This window comes from Elephantulus edwardii, unplaced genomic scaffold (genome assembly GCF_000299155.1).
Source record: "Elephantulus edwardii isolate Elephantulus edwardi_28Jun2011 unplaced genomic scaffold, EleEdw1.0 scaffold00016, whole genome shotgun sequence".
Lineage (NCBI taxonomy): Eukaryota > Metazoa > Chordata > Mammalia > Macroscelidea > Macroscelididae > Elephantulus > Elephantulus edwardii.
The window spans coordinates 24,838,059-24,859,840 of NW_006399766.1; the positions used below are offsets into that span (position 1 = coordinate 24,838,059).

The 21,782-nt window shown below is 42.5% G+C and overlaps 1 protein-coding gene across 1 annotated transcript; it reads right to left on the minus strand.

The window, feature by feature from the left end:
* Positions 1-434: 434 nt before the first annotated feature.
* LOC102877328 (melanoma-associated antigen 10-like) lies at positions 435-3,336 on the minus strand. The gene is made up of 2 exons (XM_006881905.1): positions 3,030-3,336; positions 435-1,357 (listed from the first exon to the last, which is right to left on the minus strand). Exons 1-2 carry the CDS (start codon positions 3,334-3,336, stop codon positions 435-437), a joined length of 1,230 nt encoding a protein of 409 aa, XP_006881967.1.
* Between the last annotated feature and the right edge of the window lie 18,446 nt (positions 3,337-21,782).

Here is a 21,782-nt window from a genome sequence, read left to right on the forward strand (position 1 = left end):
TTCCCTGACAATGCACCTCACAGGAAGCCCACATTCATGAGTGGAGGCTTACATTTGCTTATGACGCTAAACATCCTTCTGGGAAGCTTCTAGACTAACTACTTATACACCTATTTATACACTTCTAGCAATCTATTTATACACATAACCCAATGAATACTCACAAAGGCTCAACATACAATCACAGGACTATTATAAGACTTGGGGTACCTACGATTTGGGACTGACCTCATGTCAGTTAACAGCAACATAGCTCATAAACTTCGGAGCGAATAAAACTTGTTGTTAAAAGGAACAGCATTTCAAAAATAGCAAAATACAAAGACGATTAATTCTTTAAATGACTCATAACCAAGAGAAAGGCAACGATGTTGTACTCTATGTATTCAAGTCTCATGCCGCCCCTCTGCTGTCCGGAACATGGACCGCTCTCATCAAACAGAGTCTCCACTGGGGCCTGACAAATTGCTGGATTTAGCACTGGGATTTGAACTGGCTGTGGCAGCTGTGGCATCTGTAGAGGAAGTTCTCGCCTTGGCCCGCTCTTCCTCATCCCTCAATGCACCCTCATACCAGGTAGGGAAGGCACTTGGGACAGTATCATTGATCCTGGCCAGAAACTCTAGGACTTTCATCTTGCTTGTTTCTGCATGGGCCCTTGGGCCCCAGCGGAACTCATAGCGGGCAGGATCACTGTTGAGCACCTGTTGGTATAACAGGTACTTTTTCTCCACCAAACCTCTGGTGATGAACTGCCTAGGGTCCCCATAAACTGGATGCAACTTCTCAGCATACACGCCTGTTTTATTCAGCACTTGCCAGATCTTCTCCTCAGTGGCTCTGTTGCCCTCCATGAAGATCACACTCAGGATCAGTAGAAGCACCCCAGACCTGGGCACACCATGTTCATTATGCAGGATGTCTTCAGAGGTGAAATCTAGAGTGTTGTGGAAAACAAAGGAGTTTCCAGCAGGATCGTCTTTCTCCAGTCTGATGCCAAAGACAAGCTCTATACACTCACAGACTTTCTTAAATATCACAGGGAAGTAGTCTTCATACTGTTTGGTGACAGCTGCCAGCAGTTCTGCCTTTGTGATGGGCCCCTTTGTGCGGTACTTGAGGAGCAGGAAATGCAGCAAATCAGCCACTTTTTCCTGCATTACACCTCTGATGATGGACTCAACATCTGGCTGGCCCTCCCCGGTGCCCAGAGACTTGCCTTCCTGGAAAGTACTAGAAGCCTCTGACTCTGAAATTAAAGAAGAAATTGCTCTTGGAGAACTTGGGGGTGTCTCAAGATCCGACACTTCTTCCAAGGTTTCCGGATCATGAGAGGGAGAGGAGGGTACAGAAGAAGCTGGGGAGAGAGAGGGGAAGGAGAAGCTCATGGGAGATGATGGAGAGGATTCTTCCTCTTCCTCCTGCTCCTCTTCCTCCTCCTCTCCCTCTTCCTCCTCCTCCTCAGGAAAGTGTGCATTCTGTGCTTCCATTTCGTCCTGCAGGTCTCCACCCAGTGCATAGCGTGGACGCTTCGGAGCACCAGCAGGAGGCATGATGAGAGTGGTTTCAAGGAGCAGACAAGAGTGTGGGAGCTGGATGTCCACAGGCCTAATGAAGAGAGGGAGAGAGAACAGATGGCGCTGAGAAACAGAAGCTCAGCAGCTCTGACAAAGGCCCACTTGCAGGTGTTTTGTATGGGTCTCTCCTGTCCTTCTTGGCTAAGCTGAAAAATGCCCAGGAAGGAATGAGGTCTAGGCCCCCTGGGTGCAGCCCACTAACACTGCCTGAGGTTCCCAAGCCTGAGAGTATGGCAGGGGTGGAATGAGGAAAGGAACAGTAACATTTACATCTGGGAGCCCTGCCTGAGTTCTCCCTGGGCTGATGGCTACGGGGAGAGCTAAGAGAACACTGAGCTGTGAGGGGTGACACCGGGAGTGGTTGTGACTGTTGCGTGCCGTCGGGGCACCCTCCAGTGGGTTTTCAGAGGCAGTCAATTGCTCGGGAAGGAAATGCCCACCTTTCTCCCATGGAGCAGCGGGTGGATTCAAACCTCAGGCCGTGGAGATGGCAGCACAGCTTTTCACCACTACACCTCCCGCGCTTCCTGAAGCTCTGCTCTTTGAGAGCAGTACAGAAAGCAAGAGGGGGAGCCTCTTCCCTTGATGGTGGGGGTCCTCCGGCCTGCCTGCTGGGCCCCACCTTTCCTCTTAGCACAAGCAGAACCCCTTCTCTAGCTCACCTGCCTCCAGCCCCTCTGAGGCCCCAGCAGGAGGTCTGGAAAAAGTAACACCAGAGAACCCTACGGGGCTTCCCAAGGCTGTCTGCAGGGGCAGGGAGTATCTGGCACCTTTGGGGCCCGTAACGGTTCCCTCGATCCTTCTTTTTTGTTGTTGTTGGGATTTCTTTAAATTATTAATGATTTTTTTAATGCAACATATATATTTTAACAGTACAACGTTTCCATTAAAATTTCCCCCATTTATTCATTGTTGCACAATTTCCTCCCTGCCCACCCCTCCCCCCCAGTTCGTTTTTCTCTTTGAAATGAACAAAAAATTTTTTTTTTCATTGTGATACAATTCCCTCTAAAGCGCATCTTTCCTCCTGAAAGGCGGCTACCCTATCCTTTCTGTATCCCGGAGGCCGGGACCTTCCTTCAGCCCAAGACTCCGAGAAAGGAGTGAGCATGGCGCCTTCCTCCGGCAGAGGAGGCGGGTTTCTTTGGGGTCCCCTCTGCGTGGGAAGTCCCACAGTTCTCCTTTAGGGTCCTTACCTTGATTCTTGATTGGATTTGCGACCCTCCTCAGTGAACCCACCACAGGAGCTTCTTCGGAGGACTCGCCAAAGGGCCCTCAGGTGCACAGAGTACGAGTGGGCATGCCCAACATCCGGACACTCTGTGTGGGGCTGGCACAGGGTGGAGCCTCAACTGAACATTCTGGAAGAGGTGGGGGAAGCAGCCCCCTCCCACTCCTCCACCGGCCTCATTCACTCCCCAGAGTCCACCACCGCTTCCTTTATGCCTTCACCTGTGCCCAAGACCTCCATCAGCCCTAGACCCGGGGGGAGGCCGTGAGGGCCCGTCTCTCCGCCTCTGCGCTGGGAAGACACATAGTCCTCGCTCGAGGTCCTCACCTTGCTCTCTGCCAGAGTCTGGGCCTCTTCTTCAACTGACCCCTCTGGGGAGCACCACACGTCGGTCCGATGTGAAACTGCGCAAACGTGAGCCTGCCTGGGCCTTCCAGGGGCTGCTGTAGGGGTGGAACACCGAACTTTCTGTCTGGTTGCTGGGAGGTTGTCTTCAGTCTTTCCTAAGGTTTCATGTTTACTTCTCATTGGTGCGCACCCGAGGCTACTTCCGTCTTCCCTAGAGCCAAATAAGCCTTTATATGCATGAGATAGACAAAAAAGATACTTGTCAGTACTGCCTCCAGTGCTTACAGCCGGAGCAGATATGCTTGGATCCCTGTCTGGGCTGAGAGGTGGGTTCTACCCACTCTGATTGCCGTGAGACGCCTCCCCCTAAATGGAAAGGTGGTGTCTCTGGGCCAGTGTTTCTTCCTGTAGACCCCAGCTTTCCCAAAGGTTGACAACACTGGAACACGTTCCAGTTCACTTCATAGGTGGGAAATTTCTTTAGCCCTCTTGCAGGGTCTTCATCTTGATCAAGCACCACCTGGGACCTCTTCCTCTGCTGATGTGAATCCCGCCCCCTAAAACAGAGATCCTCATCTTCCTAAGACCCTCTCCGTTAAGTCAAAGTCCCCGAACACGACACAGCCCCTTCCCTTTCATGGGCTGGCAGCAACGGCAATTTGGGGAAGCTGATATCTCCCTATAAAGTGAGAGGACAGAGGACTTGTACATCCGTCCTCTGTGTTCTTACTTCAATTTTTGTGAGAATCTTTCTTCTTCCTCCAGAAAATTGCTTTCATCTCTCTCTGACATAGAAGTTAGAAAAAGCCACCATACCTCACAGGCCTTTAAGGCTGCCAATCTGGCCCATTTTTATCTGGGATGAGTGATTTGATATTCTCTTAGGGTGTTCAACTTTATGCTTGGCAGGCTTGGGACTCCTCTGTTAACTTGAATCTATTATTCTGTGGTCCAAGTCCAGCCTTCCACGACAGGAATGAAGCATGGTGCTCATTTTGCCAGCTGTTTCACCTGAAGTCTTTTGCCTGGATAGATACCTGAATGGATAGACTAAGAGGCTATCATGTGAACAAGCTAGGGAACACTGCATGGCCTAAAATTAAGAAAGATATGAGTTAACATTGTACCTTTCTCCATTCCTATTTAATTTATATGTTGAGCAAATTGTTCAAGAAGCCGGAGTCTCTGAAGAAAAATGTGGCACCAAGATTGGAGGAAGACTCACAACCTTGCTTGCTAAAAGGAAGGAAGACTTGAAGCACTTGCTGCAGAAGATCAAAGACTATAGTCTTCAGAATGGATTGCATCCCAATGTCAAGAAAACAAAAATGCTCACCACTGGACAAATAGGCAACGTCATGATAAACGAAGAAAAAATTGACATTGGCAATGTTTTCATCTTAGTTGGATCCACAATAAATACACTTGATATCAATAGTCAGGAGATCAGGAGATGTATTGTATGGTAAAGTTTGTAGTCAGGGACTTCTCCAAATTATTGAGGAGCAATGAGATCCACTTGAAGACTAAGATATGCCTGATTCAGACCATGGTCTCTTCAGTCACTTGCTAGGCATCTGAAAGCTAGACATGAATAAAAATGGCAGAAGAATCAATACTTTGAAGCTGTGGTGCTGGAGAAGAGTGCTGAATTTCCTATGAACTGTCAAAAGCACAAACAGATATGTCTTAGAGTGTGTGCCGTCAGAGTGTTCCTTGGAGGTAAAGATCATAAAGCTTTCTCAAATACTTTGGGAATGTTACTAGGAGAGGCTGTTTCTTAGAAACAGACATCATGACTGGGAAGCAGGAGGGACGGCAAAAGGGAGGAAGATTATCAACCAGATGGATTGACACAGCGACTGTGGCAATGGGCTCAAGTATGCAGAGATTGTAAAGTTTAGGACAGAGTTCAGATCTGTTGTTCATAGGGTTGCTATGAGTCATATTCAACTTGAAGGCACCTCACAATAACAACCGAGATTCAAGAAGCCCTGGCAGTGGTCTGGATCAAGTAACTGAAAAGATCAGAGGTTTGAACCTACCAGCTGAGAGATATGTCATCTCTGCCATGTCAGAGCATGTGTCAACTGCGACCCTTGAAAAGAAAGATTTCTGGTCCCAAACTAGATGCTGATTAGGGAGCTGAGTGGCCATGACAAGAGGTAAACTGGGGGAGAAAATTCACGAGGGTGTCTCTTTGGAAAGTTTTTGTACTAATATATATTCTAGCCACAAGAGGCTGAGCGATGTGATTTTTGTGATATCCCAGTTTTCATTTTTTAACCTTTAGTTATGTTGTTTATAACACTTTAGTCAGACTTATACCTGATTTTATACTCTGAAAATCTAGCAGATTTTCAGAGGCTGAAAATCACGCTGGGGGACATTGTCCATCTTTCTCCCATAGAGCAATTGATGGAGTTGAATCTTCTGCCTTTGGGGTGGATTAGGAGCACAACTGCTTACCCAGTTGGCCCCCAGATCTCCCTCTTTAGCCATAGTGAGAAATACTATTTTGTCTCTCTACCAAGTATGTGTGTAGGTTTTATCTATCCATCTAGTTTTAGGAAAAAAATTACTTTCTTTTGTTATTCACAAGGAGCCCTAGTGGTCGAGTGTGTTATGTGTAGGATTGTCCTGAAAATCGACATGTTGAATCTGCCAGGGGCTCCATGGGAGAAAGATACACAGTCTCTCAGTCTCTTCCCATAAAGATTTACAGCCCCAAAACCTGATACTCGACTAGATGGCACTGGGTGATTTAGTCACTCTGATTCTTGCTGGTTCATTCTAGTCTGTTGTTGGAATTTTATTAAATTTCTCTCTCGTTCTCTCTCTCTCTCTCTCTCTCTCTCTCGGCTTAGTGGGTAAAAACTTTTCATTGCCTATCCAATGGCAGGCAGTTCAAATTCTCTAGATGTTCTGTAGGTAAAAAAATCAGCAGTCTCTTACCAAGTGACTTACTGCCTCAAAGCCTGCTGGAGGGTTAGCTATGAGTCATTTTGTGTCTTATTTTTTTTTTTTTTAAGACTAACCCTCACCCTTTAAACTGGTTTCAGGTGTTTACTAGCATGTACTCTGGAGTCATCTGGCCTCAATAAGTCCAGTCTTACCTTCTATCCTGATATTACCCCATGATAACAGACATCTGTAGGCTGAGGCATTGCCCCAGATTTCTACAGTTAGCTACGGACCTCTGTTTCATTGCTGTCCAGACAGAAGTGATGCACACGCGACCCTACAGTGGGTTCTCTGAGGCCGTCAATTGAGTGAAGGGGAAGGGAGATTGTCCATAGTTCTACCTCAGAGCACCTGGTGGATTCAAAGCACCAGAGAGTCTCCATATTTGGGTTAACAAGGCAACACATCTGGACTCTGCCTCGAGAGCTCTCAAAGTAGAGGCAGTGGTTTCAAAACCTTTTTCTAGCCCAGAGTGAGGTTCACTGCAAATCCAATGGTTGTGCAACTCCAAGAGTTCAAATCCACCAGCTGCTCTGAGGGGAAAAGATGGGTATTTTCCTTCTATTGCAAGTTACAGATTTAGAAACTTAACAGAGGGTCACTAGGAATCAGAGCTGAATCATGGGCAGTGAGTTTGAGTTTGGACTTGAGGCTGCTTTCTTTTGAAGGCCAAAAGCACTCCCAGACTTTATTACCACCTTGCCTCCTCCCTCACCACAAACATACACATTAATTCAATCCAGACTTGAGACTCTCTCAGAGGTTTTTCATATTTGATAGAATACATATATAAATGAATATGTATAATATATATTATAAATATGTATTGTTGTTAAGTGCCGTTGAGTCATCTGTGAACCATAGCGACCCTATGTACAGCAGCTCTGAAGCCTGCGCTGTCCTAAGCCATTCGTACTGTCTCTGACATTGCCCCAGTTACTGTATCATCCATCTCATCCAGGGTCTTCCTCTCCTGTGCTGTCCCTCCACCCACCTGGCCAAATGCCCAAAGTATGTGAGATGGCGTTTAAAAATCCTAGCCTCCAAGGAGAGACTTGGTTTCACCCTCTGAAATACAGACCTATTTGTTTTCTTGGCAGTCCATGATACCATTCAAGACGCTTCTCCAGCATCACAACTCAAACACACCAATTCTTCTTCTATCATCTTTAGTCATTGTCCAGATCTCTGGTACATAGAAGTCATTGCAAAGACCATGGCCTGTATCAGAAGCACCTTAATTTCTAGATATAATACATATATACACATAATGGTAGTTTTAAAATTATATATCCAAATACATGTATTTTCTTTATTTTCCCTTTTATAGTCTTCCTGGTTTAATTTTGAGAGCAGAAGACAAAAGCCCGAGTTTGACTGTCTTGGTGGCAAGTGCAGGTAGGGCACTAAACCTTTAAACTAAAACAATTGGACTTTTTATGGTATTTTGTTCTCTATCGATGAATCTTGTACACTGATGTCATTATTTGGAATTTTTTTTTAAAAAAATAGCTTATCAGTGAACCGGGATATGTGATAAGTAAACTCACCAAAAGACTGGCAATTCAAATCCACCATCTGCTCTAGGGAAGAAAGATGGCCAGTCTCCCGGCTTAAAGATAAAGAGTCTCAGAACTGAGTAGATGGCGATAGGTGAATATCAGTTAACCTTCCTAGTGGCCCCTTGTACATTATTTGGGGAACATCCTCTTTGGTAATTTTCTAATTTAGTTGATATGTCACAATATTCTTTATTATAAGCTCTAATTGTTGTCATTAGGGAACAGCCCTGACCCCCCTCCTGTCCTGATCATCTCTCACACACTGGAACCCGTTGCTGCAGTCACTGTCAAGTTACCTCGTCGAAGGCATTATATCTTTAAACACTTGGACCTGTCATCAAAGAACTAATCGGCAAGTATATTGCTCTAATTTATTTTTGTTATTAAAAGAGTGTGTGAAGTATTGGCATTATATCTTTAAACACTTGGTAACATTCACCAGTGAAAGTGAAACAACACCCCCTCCATTTCTTTTTTCCCCCCCTCTTCATCCTTATTCTTGCCTTTTTAAAAGAAATCCATTAGGCAAAATGCATATGAAAATATATAGAAAATGAAAGTATCTTAATATTGTGTCAGATTTTCCTCATATGCCCTCATAGTCCTCATCATCCTGATGTCCTCTCATTTTCCTAAGCTTTTTGCCAGCTTGGGGTTCAAAAATGTAACGTTTTTGTTCTTTTCAAAATTAAGACTGGTTAATGCTTTCGTTGCTGACACTTGTATTATTAGTATGTTAACTGACTCTACGTAGTGCAGAGTGTACGTGACTTCCTGCGGTGGTCAGTCTAGGACATTATCTAGTTCCCAGAAGTCTCCCAGAGAGTTTACAGCTCTTGATTCCTATCTACCAGCTTAACCTCAGTAACTAAATATGGAACTGGAGCCAACTAGTTTTCAACGAATCACACATCACACTGTGTTCCTGTTCCAGAGTCTCATTCTAGAGCACCTCTTCTCTCATAGTTTTTCTGCGTAACAGAGATTGTAATCATGCGTTTTGGGAAAGATGGAAGTACAACTTAATGAATTGGGTTGGGTGAAGGGAAGAATGATGTGAAATGACTGGATAATCAGACCTTGAGTCTATTGTAGTTGGTGGTGCAGAATAGAGTGCTTATGAAGGATTGAGGGGAAGCCCAATATGCTTTTAACATTTCACTTGCATCACAATTTAGAAAATAAAGTTCCAGTTAATTAGCCATGTTGTTGTTGTGTACCACCGAGTTGGAGCTGCCCCACAGCTGACCTTCATTCACATTTTGTTCCATCTGACCATTCTTATACCCTGTGTTTTATAAAACTTATCACCATAGATAAATACCCACTATCACTCAATCTTTTCAGGCCCCCAGAAGATCTATCCTAATTCCTCAAGTCCTCCCTCTGCCCCCCAAACTCTGTGACTCCATGATTTCCCTTCTTCCCCACCATCAGCCCCCCACCCCACCCCACTTATCCCCTTCCCCTCTTAAACTTTTATCCATATATTATTCAAAATCCTTTTATTTTTACAATCATGGTCTTATGCAGTATTGATTCCTTGTCAATTACCTTCCCATGGTTTCCACATCATATGTTCTCCCAGTCCTACTGATTCAAAGGCTATTTTAAAGGGTTTCTGAAAATTGTTCTGTGCTAGGAATGCTAATTTTATACATATTAGCTTAAAAATACCCTATCTTTGTTCATCCTGAGTATATTGCTGGTTCAGTATTAGAATGGCTACCTTCCATAGAGGAAACAAACCTAAGTTTGACTTATGGACAATATACCTCATGATTGTGTGTCATTGCAATGCTGAACAAGTATCAGGTGAGCTGCTGGCTAAGAAGGACAAGAATGAAAGCCTTGATGATTCACTTCTGAAAACCATCGAATAAGAACATTTATGGATTACAACAGTCTGATCCATTCTGATTCTGGAGATGGTGCTTGTCTGGTCATTGTTTCATTCACTTGGACAGGTAGTCACCATGGGCCGAGGGGTTTCTTTAGGACAGTTAAAAACAACAAACACCACCATTTTACACTCCCACCAGCGGTGAATAAGAGTTCCTGTTTCTCCACAACTTTGCCAACATTTCTTGTTTGCTGCTCTGTTGAACTTTACTATTGTTGCTGGGGTAATAAGATATAGTTGTTTTGATTTGAAATTCTCTTAGACTAGAGATTTTTAGCATTTCTTCAAGTGTGTGTTGGTTGTCTGAATGTTCTCTTTGGTGAAGTGTCTATTCATATCCTGTGCCCATTTTTCCATTGGGTTGTTTACCTTTTTCTTGTTGAGGTGCTGGAGTATTCTATACGTTTTAGATATGAGTCCCTTGTCAGATATATCATTACCAAGTGTTTTTCCTAGTCTGTGGCTTTCCTTTTTACCCTGATGAGAAGTTTTTAAAATATGCATAAGGATTTGATTCTTAGACAGTCCCATTCATCAATTTTATTCAATCCTGGTTCAAATGGTGCAGTCACTATGGAAGATGGTTTGATGCTTTCTCAAAAAAATTAGAAAAAATTATCATTTGGCCCAGCAATACCACTATTAGGAATATACCCTAAGGAAACAGTAACTTCCACCCAAACATATATATGCACATTTATGTTTATTGCTGCATTATTTACAATAGCAAAGAGATTAAAGCAACCCAAGCACCCATCAACAAATAAATGGATAGAAAAACGATGGTATATTCACACAATGGAATACTACCTAACCCTGAAAAACAAGGAACACATGAAATATTATACAAAATGGGTGACCCTGGAGGGCATTATGCTGAGTGAAATATCTCAGTCACAAAAGGACAAATACTGCATAATACCACTGTTAAAGAACAGGACTGACATAAGGGTTTAAGAGGAGAACAGGATAAGTGTGGATAGATAATGAGCATTGCACTGGAACGGATGAAAGAAAGAACTGTTTAAAAGGAAAATATAATTAGGCATTATATGTACAACAATAGCCCAGAATAAAAAGTACATTACAAAGAGGAACTGGACGGGAGGGGGGAGGAGATGAGGAAGAGAACAGTGATTGTGCTATAATGAATGAATATTTAAAAACTAAAAAAAAAAAAAGTGAGCTACGGAGGGGGAAGGGAGGGTTGTTTTTATTGTTGTTATGTGCCATTGAGTCGCCTGCGACTCACAGCGCCCTAAACCCTGTTCTATCCTGTGCCAATCTCACTGTCTCCGACACACCCACACCAACGACCCCAGTCACTGAATCAATCCATCCTATTGAGGGTCTTTCTCTCCTGTGCTGTCCCTCCACCCTCCCAGGCATGACGTCCCTCTCCAAGGACTGGTCCCTCCTTGCAACATGTCCAAAGTATATCAGACGAAGCTTCAGAATCCTTGCCTCCAAGGAGAAGCCTGATTTAACCCTCTTCAAGACAAACCTATTTGTTTTCTTAGCAATCCATGATATATTCAATACCTTTCTCCAGCACCTCATCTCAAAGGCATCAATTCTCCTTCTATCATCCCTAGTCAATTGTCCAGCTCTCTGACGCATAGCAAGTGATTGCAAAGACCATAGCATTTATCAGGTGCACCTTAGTCTCCAGACTGACATCAATGCTCTTCATTACTTTCAAGTGGTCTCTGACAGCAGACTTTCCCAATGCAATTTGTCTTCTAATTTCCTGGCTGCTGATACCAAGTGTTGATTGTAGACTCAAGCAAACTGAAGCTGTCAATAGTCTCAATCTCTTCATCATCTATCATGATGCTGCCAATCGGCCCAGTGGTGAGAATCTTTGTTTTCTTGATATTGAGCCTCAATCCATATTGAAAACTACAATCCTTGACCTTCTGTAGCAAGCACTTCAGGTCCTCCTCAGTTTCAGTAAGCAGGGTTGTGTCATCCGCATAACACAGGTTGTTGATAAATCGTCCACCAATCTTGACCCCACATTTCTCCTCATAGAGCCCAGCCTCCCGGATAATCTGTTCTGCATACAGGTTGAAAAGGTATGGAGATAGGACATATCCCTGGTGTACAACCTTTCCCAATTTGAACCATGTAGTGTTTCCTTGCTCTGTTCTGATGACTGCCTCCTAGTCTATATAGGTTTCGTATTAGCACAATCAAGTGTTCTGGGATTCCCATTGTTCTCAGAGTCAGCCACAGTTTGTTGTGATCCAGACTGTCAAACGCCTTTGCATAATCAATGAAACACAGATAGACATTCCTCTGGTATTCCCTGATTTCAGCTAAGATCCAATTGACATATTTCAACTAACACATGCTGCCCTAGATGTACTCACCAAGTTGTTCAAGAAATCTGAAGGACAACTACTTCACCAACTGACTGGAAGAGATCTATATTTGTTCCCATTCCAAAGAAGGGTGACCCAACAAAGTGTGGAAACTACAGAACAATATCATTGATTTCACATGCAAGCAAGATTCTACTGAAGATTATCCAAAATCGATTGGAACAGCACATCAGCAGAGAACTGCCGGAAGTCCAGGCTGGGTTTAGAAGGGGTCATGGTACTAGGGATATTGCAGCTAATAGTAGGTGGATCTTGGAAGGGGGAGAGAGGGGGGTAAAATGGTGTAACAATGAACAAATGAATGAAAATCTAACTTTTCAGTAATCTTTTGTTAAAATTACAATGAAAATGTTTATAGAAAATAACAACAACAACAACAAGCAAACCCTTTCTCGTACTTCTCCCTGAGTTCTTTCTCAGGATCTCTCTGCATGACTTCTCTACTCTTAAAACCTGAACATTCCCCAAGAGTCTGTGTATAAATTCTTCTCTTTTCTGTCTGTCAGCTCAGATATTTATTTATCACATATGGACACATTTAGCTTTATGTGCCTGGCCCTCGAATATATGTCTATAGTAATTTCCCTGGAAAAGGAGAACAAGTGTATTAGTTGGCGGTTGTTGTTGTTGTATACTATTAAGTTGGAGGTGACTCATAGCTGATCCTCCAGCGGGTTTTCAGAGGCAGTAGATGACACAGGAGGAACCTGCCCATCTTTCTTCTGTTGGAGCAGCTGGTAGATTTGAACCATCCTTTGGGTTGGTAGTACAATGACCACTAAACCACCAGGACTCCTTATAAAGCCATAAAAATTGGTGGCAGGAACCAAAAAGAAGAAAATCATGAAAATATACCAAGACTGCTGTGTCAGGAAACCTTTCGTGTAAAGGGTCAGGTGGAAAATAATAATTTTGGCTTTGTGGACTCTGTGGTATCTGTTGTACCGAGTTACTGCTGTAGTATAAAAGCAGCTATACACACTGAGTCAGGGAAGGGACACGATTATGTTGCAATACAATTTTATTCTTAAAGTAAATTTAAACAGACTTGGTACATCATCCCTGAGTTACGGAATTAACAAGTTGATAGGTGTGGTAACAAGGAGGTTTAGAAGATGAATAGTGCTTTAAGCCTCTAAAACAACAAAGAGTTTTACATGAGAATTGTGCAATAATGATCTACAAGTCGGATAATGACTCTATGAAAAGCATGCATTTTGAGAAGACTTTAAGAAATATGAAGAACATCAATAATCGGTAAAGAAATATGAAGAAGATCAATAATCAGTAAAGACAGTAAACTCAACCATATAGAAATCTATAGCAATCCTTCAAAATAGAATAGAACTTCTTGGGAGGGTTTTCTAGGCTCTAAATTTTTTCATTTTTATTTTAGTTGAGATTGTAAGGAAAGATTGTAGAGAACTTAGGTTTCTGTTCATTCATTGTTGCACATTTTCATCCCTACCCCCACCCCAGTTCACTTTCCTTTTTGAAAAAATAATTTTGTTGTTGTTTCATAATTGCCTCCCCTTGCCCCCCCCCGTCCACATTGTTATACAGCTCTTATTCTGAACTGCTGTTGTTGTTGTTGTTGTTATGTGCCGTTGGGTCGCTTGCGACTCATGGCGACCCTATGTACAACAGCCCTAAACCCTGCTCTATCCTGTGCCAATCACACTGCCTCTGACACACCCATCCCGATTACCCCAGTCACTGAATCAATCCATCTCATAGAGGGTCTTCCCCTCCTGCACCGTCCCTCCACCCTCCCAAGCATGACGTCCCTCTCCAAGGACCTGTCCTTCCTTACAACATGTCGAAATTATGTCAGATGAAGCCCCAGAATCCTTGTCTCCAAGGAGCAGCCTGGTTTAACCCTCTCTAGGCTGGATCTGTTTGTTTTCTTGGAAGTCCATGGTACATTCAGTAATCTTCTCCAGCACCACAGCTCAAAGGCATCAGTTCTCCTTCTATCCTTCCTAGTCATTGTCCAACTCTCTGATGAATAACAAGTGATTGCAAAGACTATGGCCTGTATCAAATGCACCTTAGTCTCCAGAGTGACACCATTGCTCTTGAGTACTTTGGAGAGGTCCCTAACAGCAGACTTTCCCATGGCAGTACATCTTTTAATTTCCTGGCTGCTGGTACCAAGAGTGTTAACTGTGGAGCCAAACAGACTAAAGTTGTTAACAATCTCAATCTCTTCACCATCCATCCTGATGCTGCCAATTGGCCCAGTGGTGAGAATCTTTCTCTTCTTGACATTGAGCTTCAATCCATACTGAAGGCTGCAGTCCTTGACCCTTGTGTAGCAAGTGCTTCAGGTACTCCTCAGTTTCAGCAAGCAGGGTTGTGTCATCTGCATAACACAGATTGTTAATAGATCTTCCACCAATCCTGACGCCACACTTCTCCTCATAGAGTCCAGCCTCCCGGATAATCTGTTCTGCATACAGGTTGAAAAGGTATGGCAATAGAACACATCCCTGGTGTACACCTTTCCCAATTTTGAACCATGCAGTGTTTCCCTGCTCTGTTCTGACGACTGCCTCTTGGTCCAAGTATAGGTTTCACATCTGCACAATCAGGTGTTCTGAGATTCCCATTCTTCTCAGAGTCTGCCACAGTTTGTTATGATCTGGACAAACGCCTTTGCATAATCAATGAAACACAGACATTCTGCTATTCCCTGCTTTCAGCCAAGATACATCTAACATTAGCTACAATATCCCTAGTACCATGACCTCTTCTAAACCCAGCCTGGACTTCTGGCAGTTCTCTGCTGATGTGTTGTTCCAGTCGTTTTTGGATAAGCTTCAGTAGAAGCTTGCTTGCATGTGAAATCAATGATATTGTTCTGTAGTTTCCACACTCTGTTGGGTCACCTTTCTTTGGGATGGGAACAAATATAGATCTCTTCCAGTCAGTTGGCCAAGTGGTCGTTCTCCAGATTTCTTGGCACAACTTGAGCACATCCAGGGCAGCATCCATTAGCTGGAATACGTCAATTGGTATACCATCTATTCCTGGGGCCTTTTTTTTTGCTATTTCCTTCCAAGCAGCTTGAACTTCTTCATGGAAACAGACTGCTACATCTTTTTCCCCTTTAAAAATACTCATCTCAAACTCATTTCTGTTGAGTGAGTTAGCTCCAATTCATAGTGACCTTCACAAAAGGAGGATTCTGCCCATCTTTCTCGCACAGAGCTGCTGGTGAATTAGAACTAGCAAATGTGTGTGGTCTTTGGGTTAGTAGAACAACTTGCTGTAGCCTACACCACCTGAGCTCCCAGAGGCAGATGATAACTCATCAAGAGGGAACATATATAGGGGATTTGGAAACCACAGAATGCTGGCACAGTTGTCACGGTCAAGATTTCCCTGAGATCTTCTCAAGCCAAGAGCAATTCTATCTTGTGCTATTGCCTTGGAGGTAAAAGACAGCGTCATAGTAATGAAATGCTTTCAGAGGCTTGAAAGATACACATTCATCTCATTGCTTCCTGAATGTAATTCAAACTTAGACAAATTCTGTATGTTTTTACTTTTTTATGACTTTGTAAGGCATTTTATATTAAGACTCACACCAAGGGAATTTGGTTGTCATCTTTTATTAATGTATATGTGTACATGCATTAACACACTGCATTCCTTGGATAGTGGTAAAAATTCAAAATATTATATATAGTAATGATTATACAATTTATAACACAGCTTTATTTTCAAATGGATTCCAATTAATCTTCTAGATTTTTGCTATTCACTGTGGTCACCACCGAAAAATCTGGCTTTGAAATGTTGGTACCTTCTGCCATGATTTATTACTCTAACTTACAACAGAGTAAGTTTTAGCTATAAAACATGACCTTTTTAGTGTCCTTTTTCCTGACACCTAGCCCAAAGTTATTTAACTTCAAAAAGTTATTCGACGTCATAAATTGTCACCATTCTTTTCAAATAAAAACGTATTAAACAATGCTATTTTATTGTAGAATCATAGGACATCAAGCCGCATTGGGGACAAGCACCATACACATGCATAAACATACACGCTCCACCGAAATATTATCCTGCTCTGAGAACATCCTCCCAGTATGACCCAGCAGTTTCTGAACTGCTTTGGCTTCACTGTTTGTGGGAATTGCCTGAAACCTGACTTTTTAAATGGCAGATTCTCTGTCATAAGCAAGTCTGACATGAGACTTCTCGTATGCCAAATTGTCATTTCCATTCTGTGAGTTGCACCATTCTTAACAATACTTTGTCCTCCTCATAGTAGATTTTGAAGTATAATTTGGATGGTGTATATCTTTAATCATGCAGCTGGGAACTCTGGTGACCTCTGTGAGGAGCTGCGCTGCTATCCTAAAGTTGATGTTCCTCTCCTAGTTCAAGTTCACCAGCAACTACATGAGAGAAATACAGAGAAACTTCCATGTGATTTACAGCCTCTCAAAAACCCACTGGACAGCAGGCTCCAACTCAATGGCAATGACTTTCAGTTTTAGAATGAAATAAATATAACTATCATGTTTTATCCCTGTTGAAGTGCTCTTCTCTATACTATTTGCTTTGTATACACGATTTAATGTATTCTTCATGACTGTTGCTGTTATGTGCCATCAAGTCAACTATGACGCATAGTGACCCTGTTAACAATAGCTCTGAACCCCACCCTATCCTGAGCCAGTCTCATTGTCTCTGACACCCCTGCATCAATTGCCACAGTCACTGTGTCAATCTATCTCATCCAGGGTCTTCCTCTCCTCAGCTGACCCTCCATACTTCCGAGCATTTCATGAACTATTCCAGTTTGATAGATGAAAAAACTGGGAATAGAATTTGACCAAGAATCTTTATGGCACTTAAACTTCTAGGTCTGCCATAACCAAATGCCATAAAATTGGTGACTGTAAATAACACAAATACATTTTGTGTCCATTCTAGCAGCTAAATGTTTAAATTAAGGTCTTGATTCGGTTTCATTCCTCTGGGGACTTTGAGAAATGGACTTCTCCATCTTTCTCCTAGTTTATGGTGACTGGCAGCAATCCTTGGCATTCCTAATATCACAATATTATACTATTAATAAATTTAATAGTTATATTTTGGGGAAGCAGGAGTGGCATCCACTTCCTAAAGAACATGCTTCTGGAAACTATGAACTTTAATAAATGTCGATAGTTGTAGAGGGGCTTTAGGACTTTTGTTGATAGGGTCACTAGGAGTCATGCTTGACTCAGTGGCAATCAACAACAACATTTCTATGCAACAACTTTGTTCAAATAGTTTAGTCTGAAGTCTTCATTATATTCTTAAAATCATTGATAACCCCAAATAGCTTTGGTTTATGTCACTCTCTATAAAAGTGTATTATGTTTGAAATAAACATGTTATTATTGTTTTGTACCATCAAGTCATCTGCGACCCATAGCAACCCTAGGAAGCTCTGAAGCATGCCTTGTCCTAAGCCAGTCTCACAGATTCTGACACACCAACCCCCATTGCCCTAATTACCGCAACAATCCATCCCATCTGAGTCTTCCTCTTCTGTATTGTCCCCTCCACCCTTCTGAGCATGATGTCCTTCTCCTAGAATGAGTCCCTCCTGGCCACTTGCCCAGAGTATGAGAGACGGAGCTTCAAAATCCTAGCCTCCAAGGAGAAACTTGGTTTCATCTCCAAGACAGACCTATTTGTTTTCTTGGTGATTCATGCTATGTTCAAGACTCTTCTCCATCCTTCATTCTTCTGTCATATTTAGTTATTGTCTAGCTCTCTGATGCATAGCAAGTAATGGTGAAGACCATGGCTTGGATTAGTTGCACCTTAGTCTTTAGAGTGACATCATTGCTCTTCACCCTTCTGGAGAGATCCCTGACAGCAGATTTTCCCAGTATAATTCCTCTTTTGATTTCCTGACCGCTGGTACCAAGAGTGCTGATTGTGGAGCCACGTAAGCTGTAATTGTTAACAACCTCAATCTCTTCTCCATCTATCATGGTGCTGCCAATCGGCCTAATGGTGAGAATCTTTGTCTTCTTGATGTTGAGCTTCAATCCGTATCTCGAACACTACAGTTCTTGACCTTATGCAGCAAAATATTCAGGTCTTCGTCACTTTCAGAAATAAACATGAGAACTTAAAATACTAATTTCTTTAATATAAGAACAATAGTCATCTGAACATGTTAAGATAAATGACATTATTTTATGAAAAAAGTTATTTCTTTTTTATTGTGATTTTAATGAAAGTTTACAGAAAAGTTGGATTTCATTCATTCATTGTTGCACATTTTCCTCTATATCTCTTGAGTTCCCTTTTAAAAAATGACTCATTATTCCATAATTTCCTCCTTCCCCCCACTCTTTCCCCCAGTCCACTTTGCTATGCAACTCTTATTCTGGACTGTTTTTATACAAATAATGCCTAATCTATATTCCAGGAGCCAAAATATGACTTTAATTTCATACCACCTGAATTTCAGAATCACCTCAGGAACAGGTTTGAGGCCTTGAACACTAATGAGCGAAGACCAGATGAGTTGTGGGAGGATGTTAAATGTATCATCCAAGAAGAGTGCAGGCGGTCATTACAAAGACAGAAGAGGAAGAAAAGACCAAAATGGATGTTAGAAGAAACTCTGAAGATTGCACTGGAACATAGAGAAGCCAAAGCACAAGGAAGAATCCAAGACACTAAAGAGCTGAACAGAAGATTCCAAAAGGCAGCACGGAATGACAAAGCAAAATACTACAATGAAATGTGCGAGGAGCTAGAGTCGGAAAATCAAAAGGGCCGAACTCGTTCAGCATTTCTTAAGCTCAAGGAACTGAAGAGCAAATTCAAACCTCGAGTTGCTACAATCAAGGATGCTTTAGGCAGAATGTTAAATGATCCAGGAGGTATCAAAAGAAGATGGAAGGAATATACCGAGTCATTGTATCGAAAGGAATTGGCAGATACGGAAGAATTTAATGAAATAGCATTTGAGCCAGAGCCTATGGTGATGGAGGCAGAAGTTCAAGCTGCTTTGAAGGAAATGGCAAAACATAAGGCCCCCGGAATAGATGGTATACCAATTGACATATTTCAGCTAACAGATGCTGCCGTGGATGTGATCACCAAGTTGTGCCAAGAAATCTGGAGAACAACCACTTGGCCAACTGACTGGAAGAGATCTGTATTTGTTCCCATCCCAAAGAAGGGCGACCCAACTGAGTGTGGAAACTACAGAACAATATCATTGATTGCACATGCAAGCAAGATTCTACTGAAGATTATCCAAAAACGACTGGAACAGCACATCAGCAGAGAACTGCCAAAAGTCCAGGGTGGGTTTAGAACGGGTCGTGGTACTAGGGATATTGTAGCTGATGTTAGATGGATCTTAGCTGAAAGCAGAGAATACCAGAAGAATGTCTATCTGTGTTTCATTGATTATGCAAAGGCATTTGACTGCGTGGCTCATAACAAACTGTGGCTGACTCTGAGAAGAATGAGAATCCCAGAACATTTAATTGTGCAGATGTGAAACCTATACTTGGACCAAGAGGCAGTCGTCAGAACAGAGCAGGGTAACACTGCATGGTTCAAAATTAGGAAGGGTGTACGCCAGGGATGTGTCCTATCTCCATACCTTTTCAACCTGTATGCAGAGCAGATGATACGAGAGGCTGGGCTCTATGAGGAGAAGCATGGCGTTAGGATTGGTGGATGATCTATCAACAATCTACGTTATGCAGATGACACAGCCCTGCTCGCTGAAACTGAGGAGGACCTCATGCACTTACTGCAGAGGGTCAAGGACTGCAGCCTTCAATATGGACTGAGGCTCAATGTCAAGAAGACAAAAATTCTCACCACTGGACCAATCGGTAGCATCAGGATGGATGGTGAAGAGATTGAGATTGTTCACAACTTCAGTCTGCTCGGCTCCACGGTCAACACCCTTGGCATCAGTAGCCAGGAAATAAAAAAACGTATTGCAATGGGAAAGTCTGCGGTTAGGGACCTCTCTAAAGCACTCAAGAGCAACAGTGTTTCTCTGGAAACTAAGGTGCACCTGATACAGGCCATGGTTTTTGCAATCGCTTGTTATGCATCAGAGAATTGGACAATGACCAGAGAGGATAGAAGGAGAATTGACACCTTTGAGCTCTGGTGCTGGAGAAGAGTATTGAATGTACCACGGACTGCCAAGAAAACAAACAGATTCATCCTGGAGAGGGTTAAACCAGGCTGCTCCTTGAAGGCAAGGATTCTGGGGCTTCGCCTGACATACTTTGGACATGTTGTAAGGAGAGACAGGTCTTTAGAGAGGGACATCATGCTGGGCAGAGTAGAGGGACAGCGCAGGAGGGGAAGACCCTCTATGAGATGGATTGATTCGGTGACTGGGGTAAACGGGATGGGTGTGTCAGAGGCAATGAGATTGGCACGGGATAGAGCACGGTTTAGGGCTGTTGTACATATGGTCGCTATGAGTCGCAAATGACTTGACTGCACATAACAACAACAACATATTCCTTATAAACAGTTCTTTCCTTCAGCTGTTCTAATGCAGTTTTCACTATATATCCCTTCGTTTCTTTGGTGGTTTTTTTGTTGGTTTTTTTTTTCTCATGTGTGACTGGTACAGGAGGAGATTGCCCCTCCTTCTCCAGCACAGCATCTGGTGGTTGCGAACCATGTACCTCTGGGATTGCAGTGCAGCTTCTTGCCACTAGGCCACCAGAGCTCCCCTGTTTTTTTAGTTTTATCCAAACCTCATGTCTGTCCTGTTTTATAACAATGGTGTTATGCAGTATTTGCCCTTTTGTGATTGAAATATCTCACTCAGCATAATGTCCTCCAGGGTCACCCATTTTGTGTAATATTTTATTAGTTCCTTGTTTTTCAGTGCTGCGTGGTATTCCATTGTGTGAATGTACCATAGTTTTTCTATCCTTTCATTTGTGGATGGGAACTTCGGTTGCTTCTTGAAATAGAAAATCATTTATGCAGAAACATAACATTATTTTACATGTTAGGACTTTCCTTTAATGTCCGGCTTAGTAGAAAATCAGTAAAACCTTATATAAACTCCTTTATTCAGTTGGAATATGCGATTTTAATTGACATAAATTAAGATAAGCTGGCATAACTGAAATGAATGGAAAGCAGAGAAATATTGTTATCACTTTTTAAGACACTGTAGGCATCTTTTTTTTTGATATTACAGTCATATTCAACAAAGGACAGATTTTGCAAGTTATGGGGAATCTGAAACTATACCAATGGACTTTTAATACTTTGTTAACTTAATATATGTTACTTTGCAATTATTTGAGTTTACCTATGCCTAATAGGGAACTCTGGCGGTGTGGTTCATAGGGAGTTGTGCTGCCAACACAAAAGCAGTGACACACTGGAGGTTCCAGTCCACCAGCAATTCTGCCGGGAAAGATGGACAATCTCAACACATGTGATTTACAGCTTCCAAAAACCTACTGGACGGTCAGCTCTGTGGGTTCCAGTTTAATAGCAATGCGTTTTAGTTGTTTGTTTTGGGTTGTTTTAATAATGCTTATTTTAGTAATGTTGTCCACTTGCTATTTAGGGGGTATTGGCCACTCTATTTATGCAGATGAATGTGCTAGTGCATGTAATAAGAAAATATAAAAAATATGTCCATTAATTTCTTTAGTCTTATTAGAAATATGTTTACGGCATTGAAGTCTATGGGGGAGAGAATAGTCTAAAAGTATTTTATTTTAGGGCATTATTTTTATCATAGGAGTATGCAATGAGGGTTGCAGAGCG

What these genes read in the sequence shown, in the direction of transcription:
- LOC102877328 (XM_006881905.1), bottom strand. Translation starts at nt 3,336, where the DNA reads ATGAGAAGTAAACATGAAACCTTAGGAAAGACTGAAGACAACCTCCCA. An exon ending in GATGGAGGTCTTGGGCACAG is followed by an intron (nt 1,358 to 3,029) that starts GTGAAGGCATAA and finishes CTCTCTCCCCAG; the next exon opens with CTTCTTCTGTACCCTCCTCT.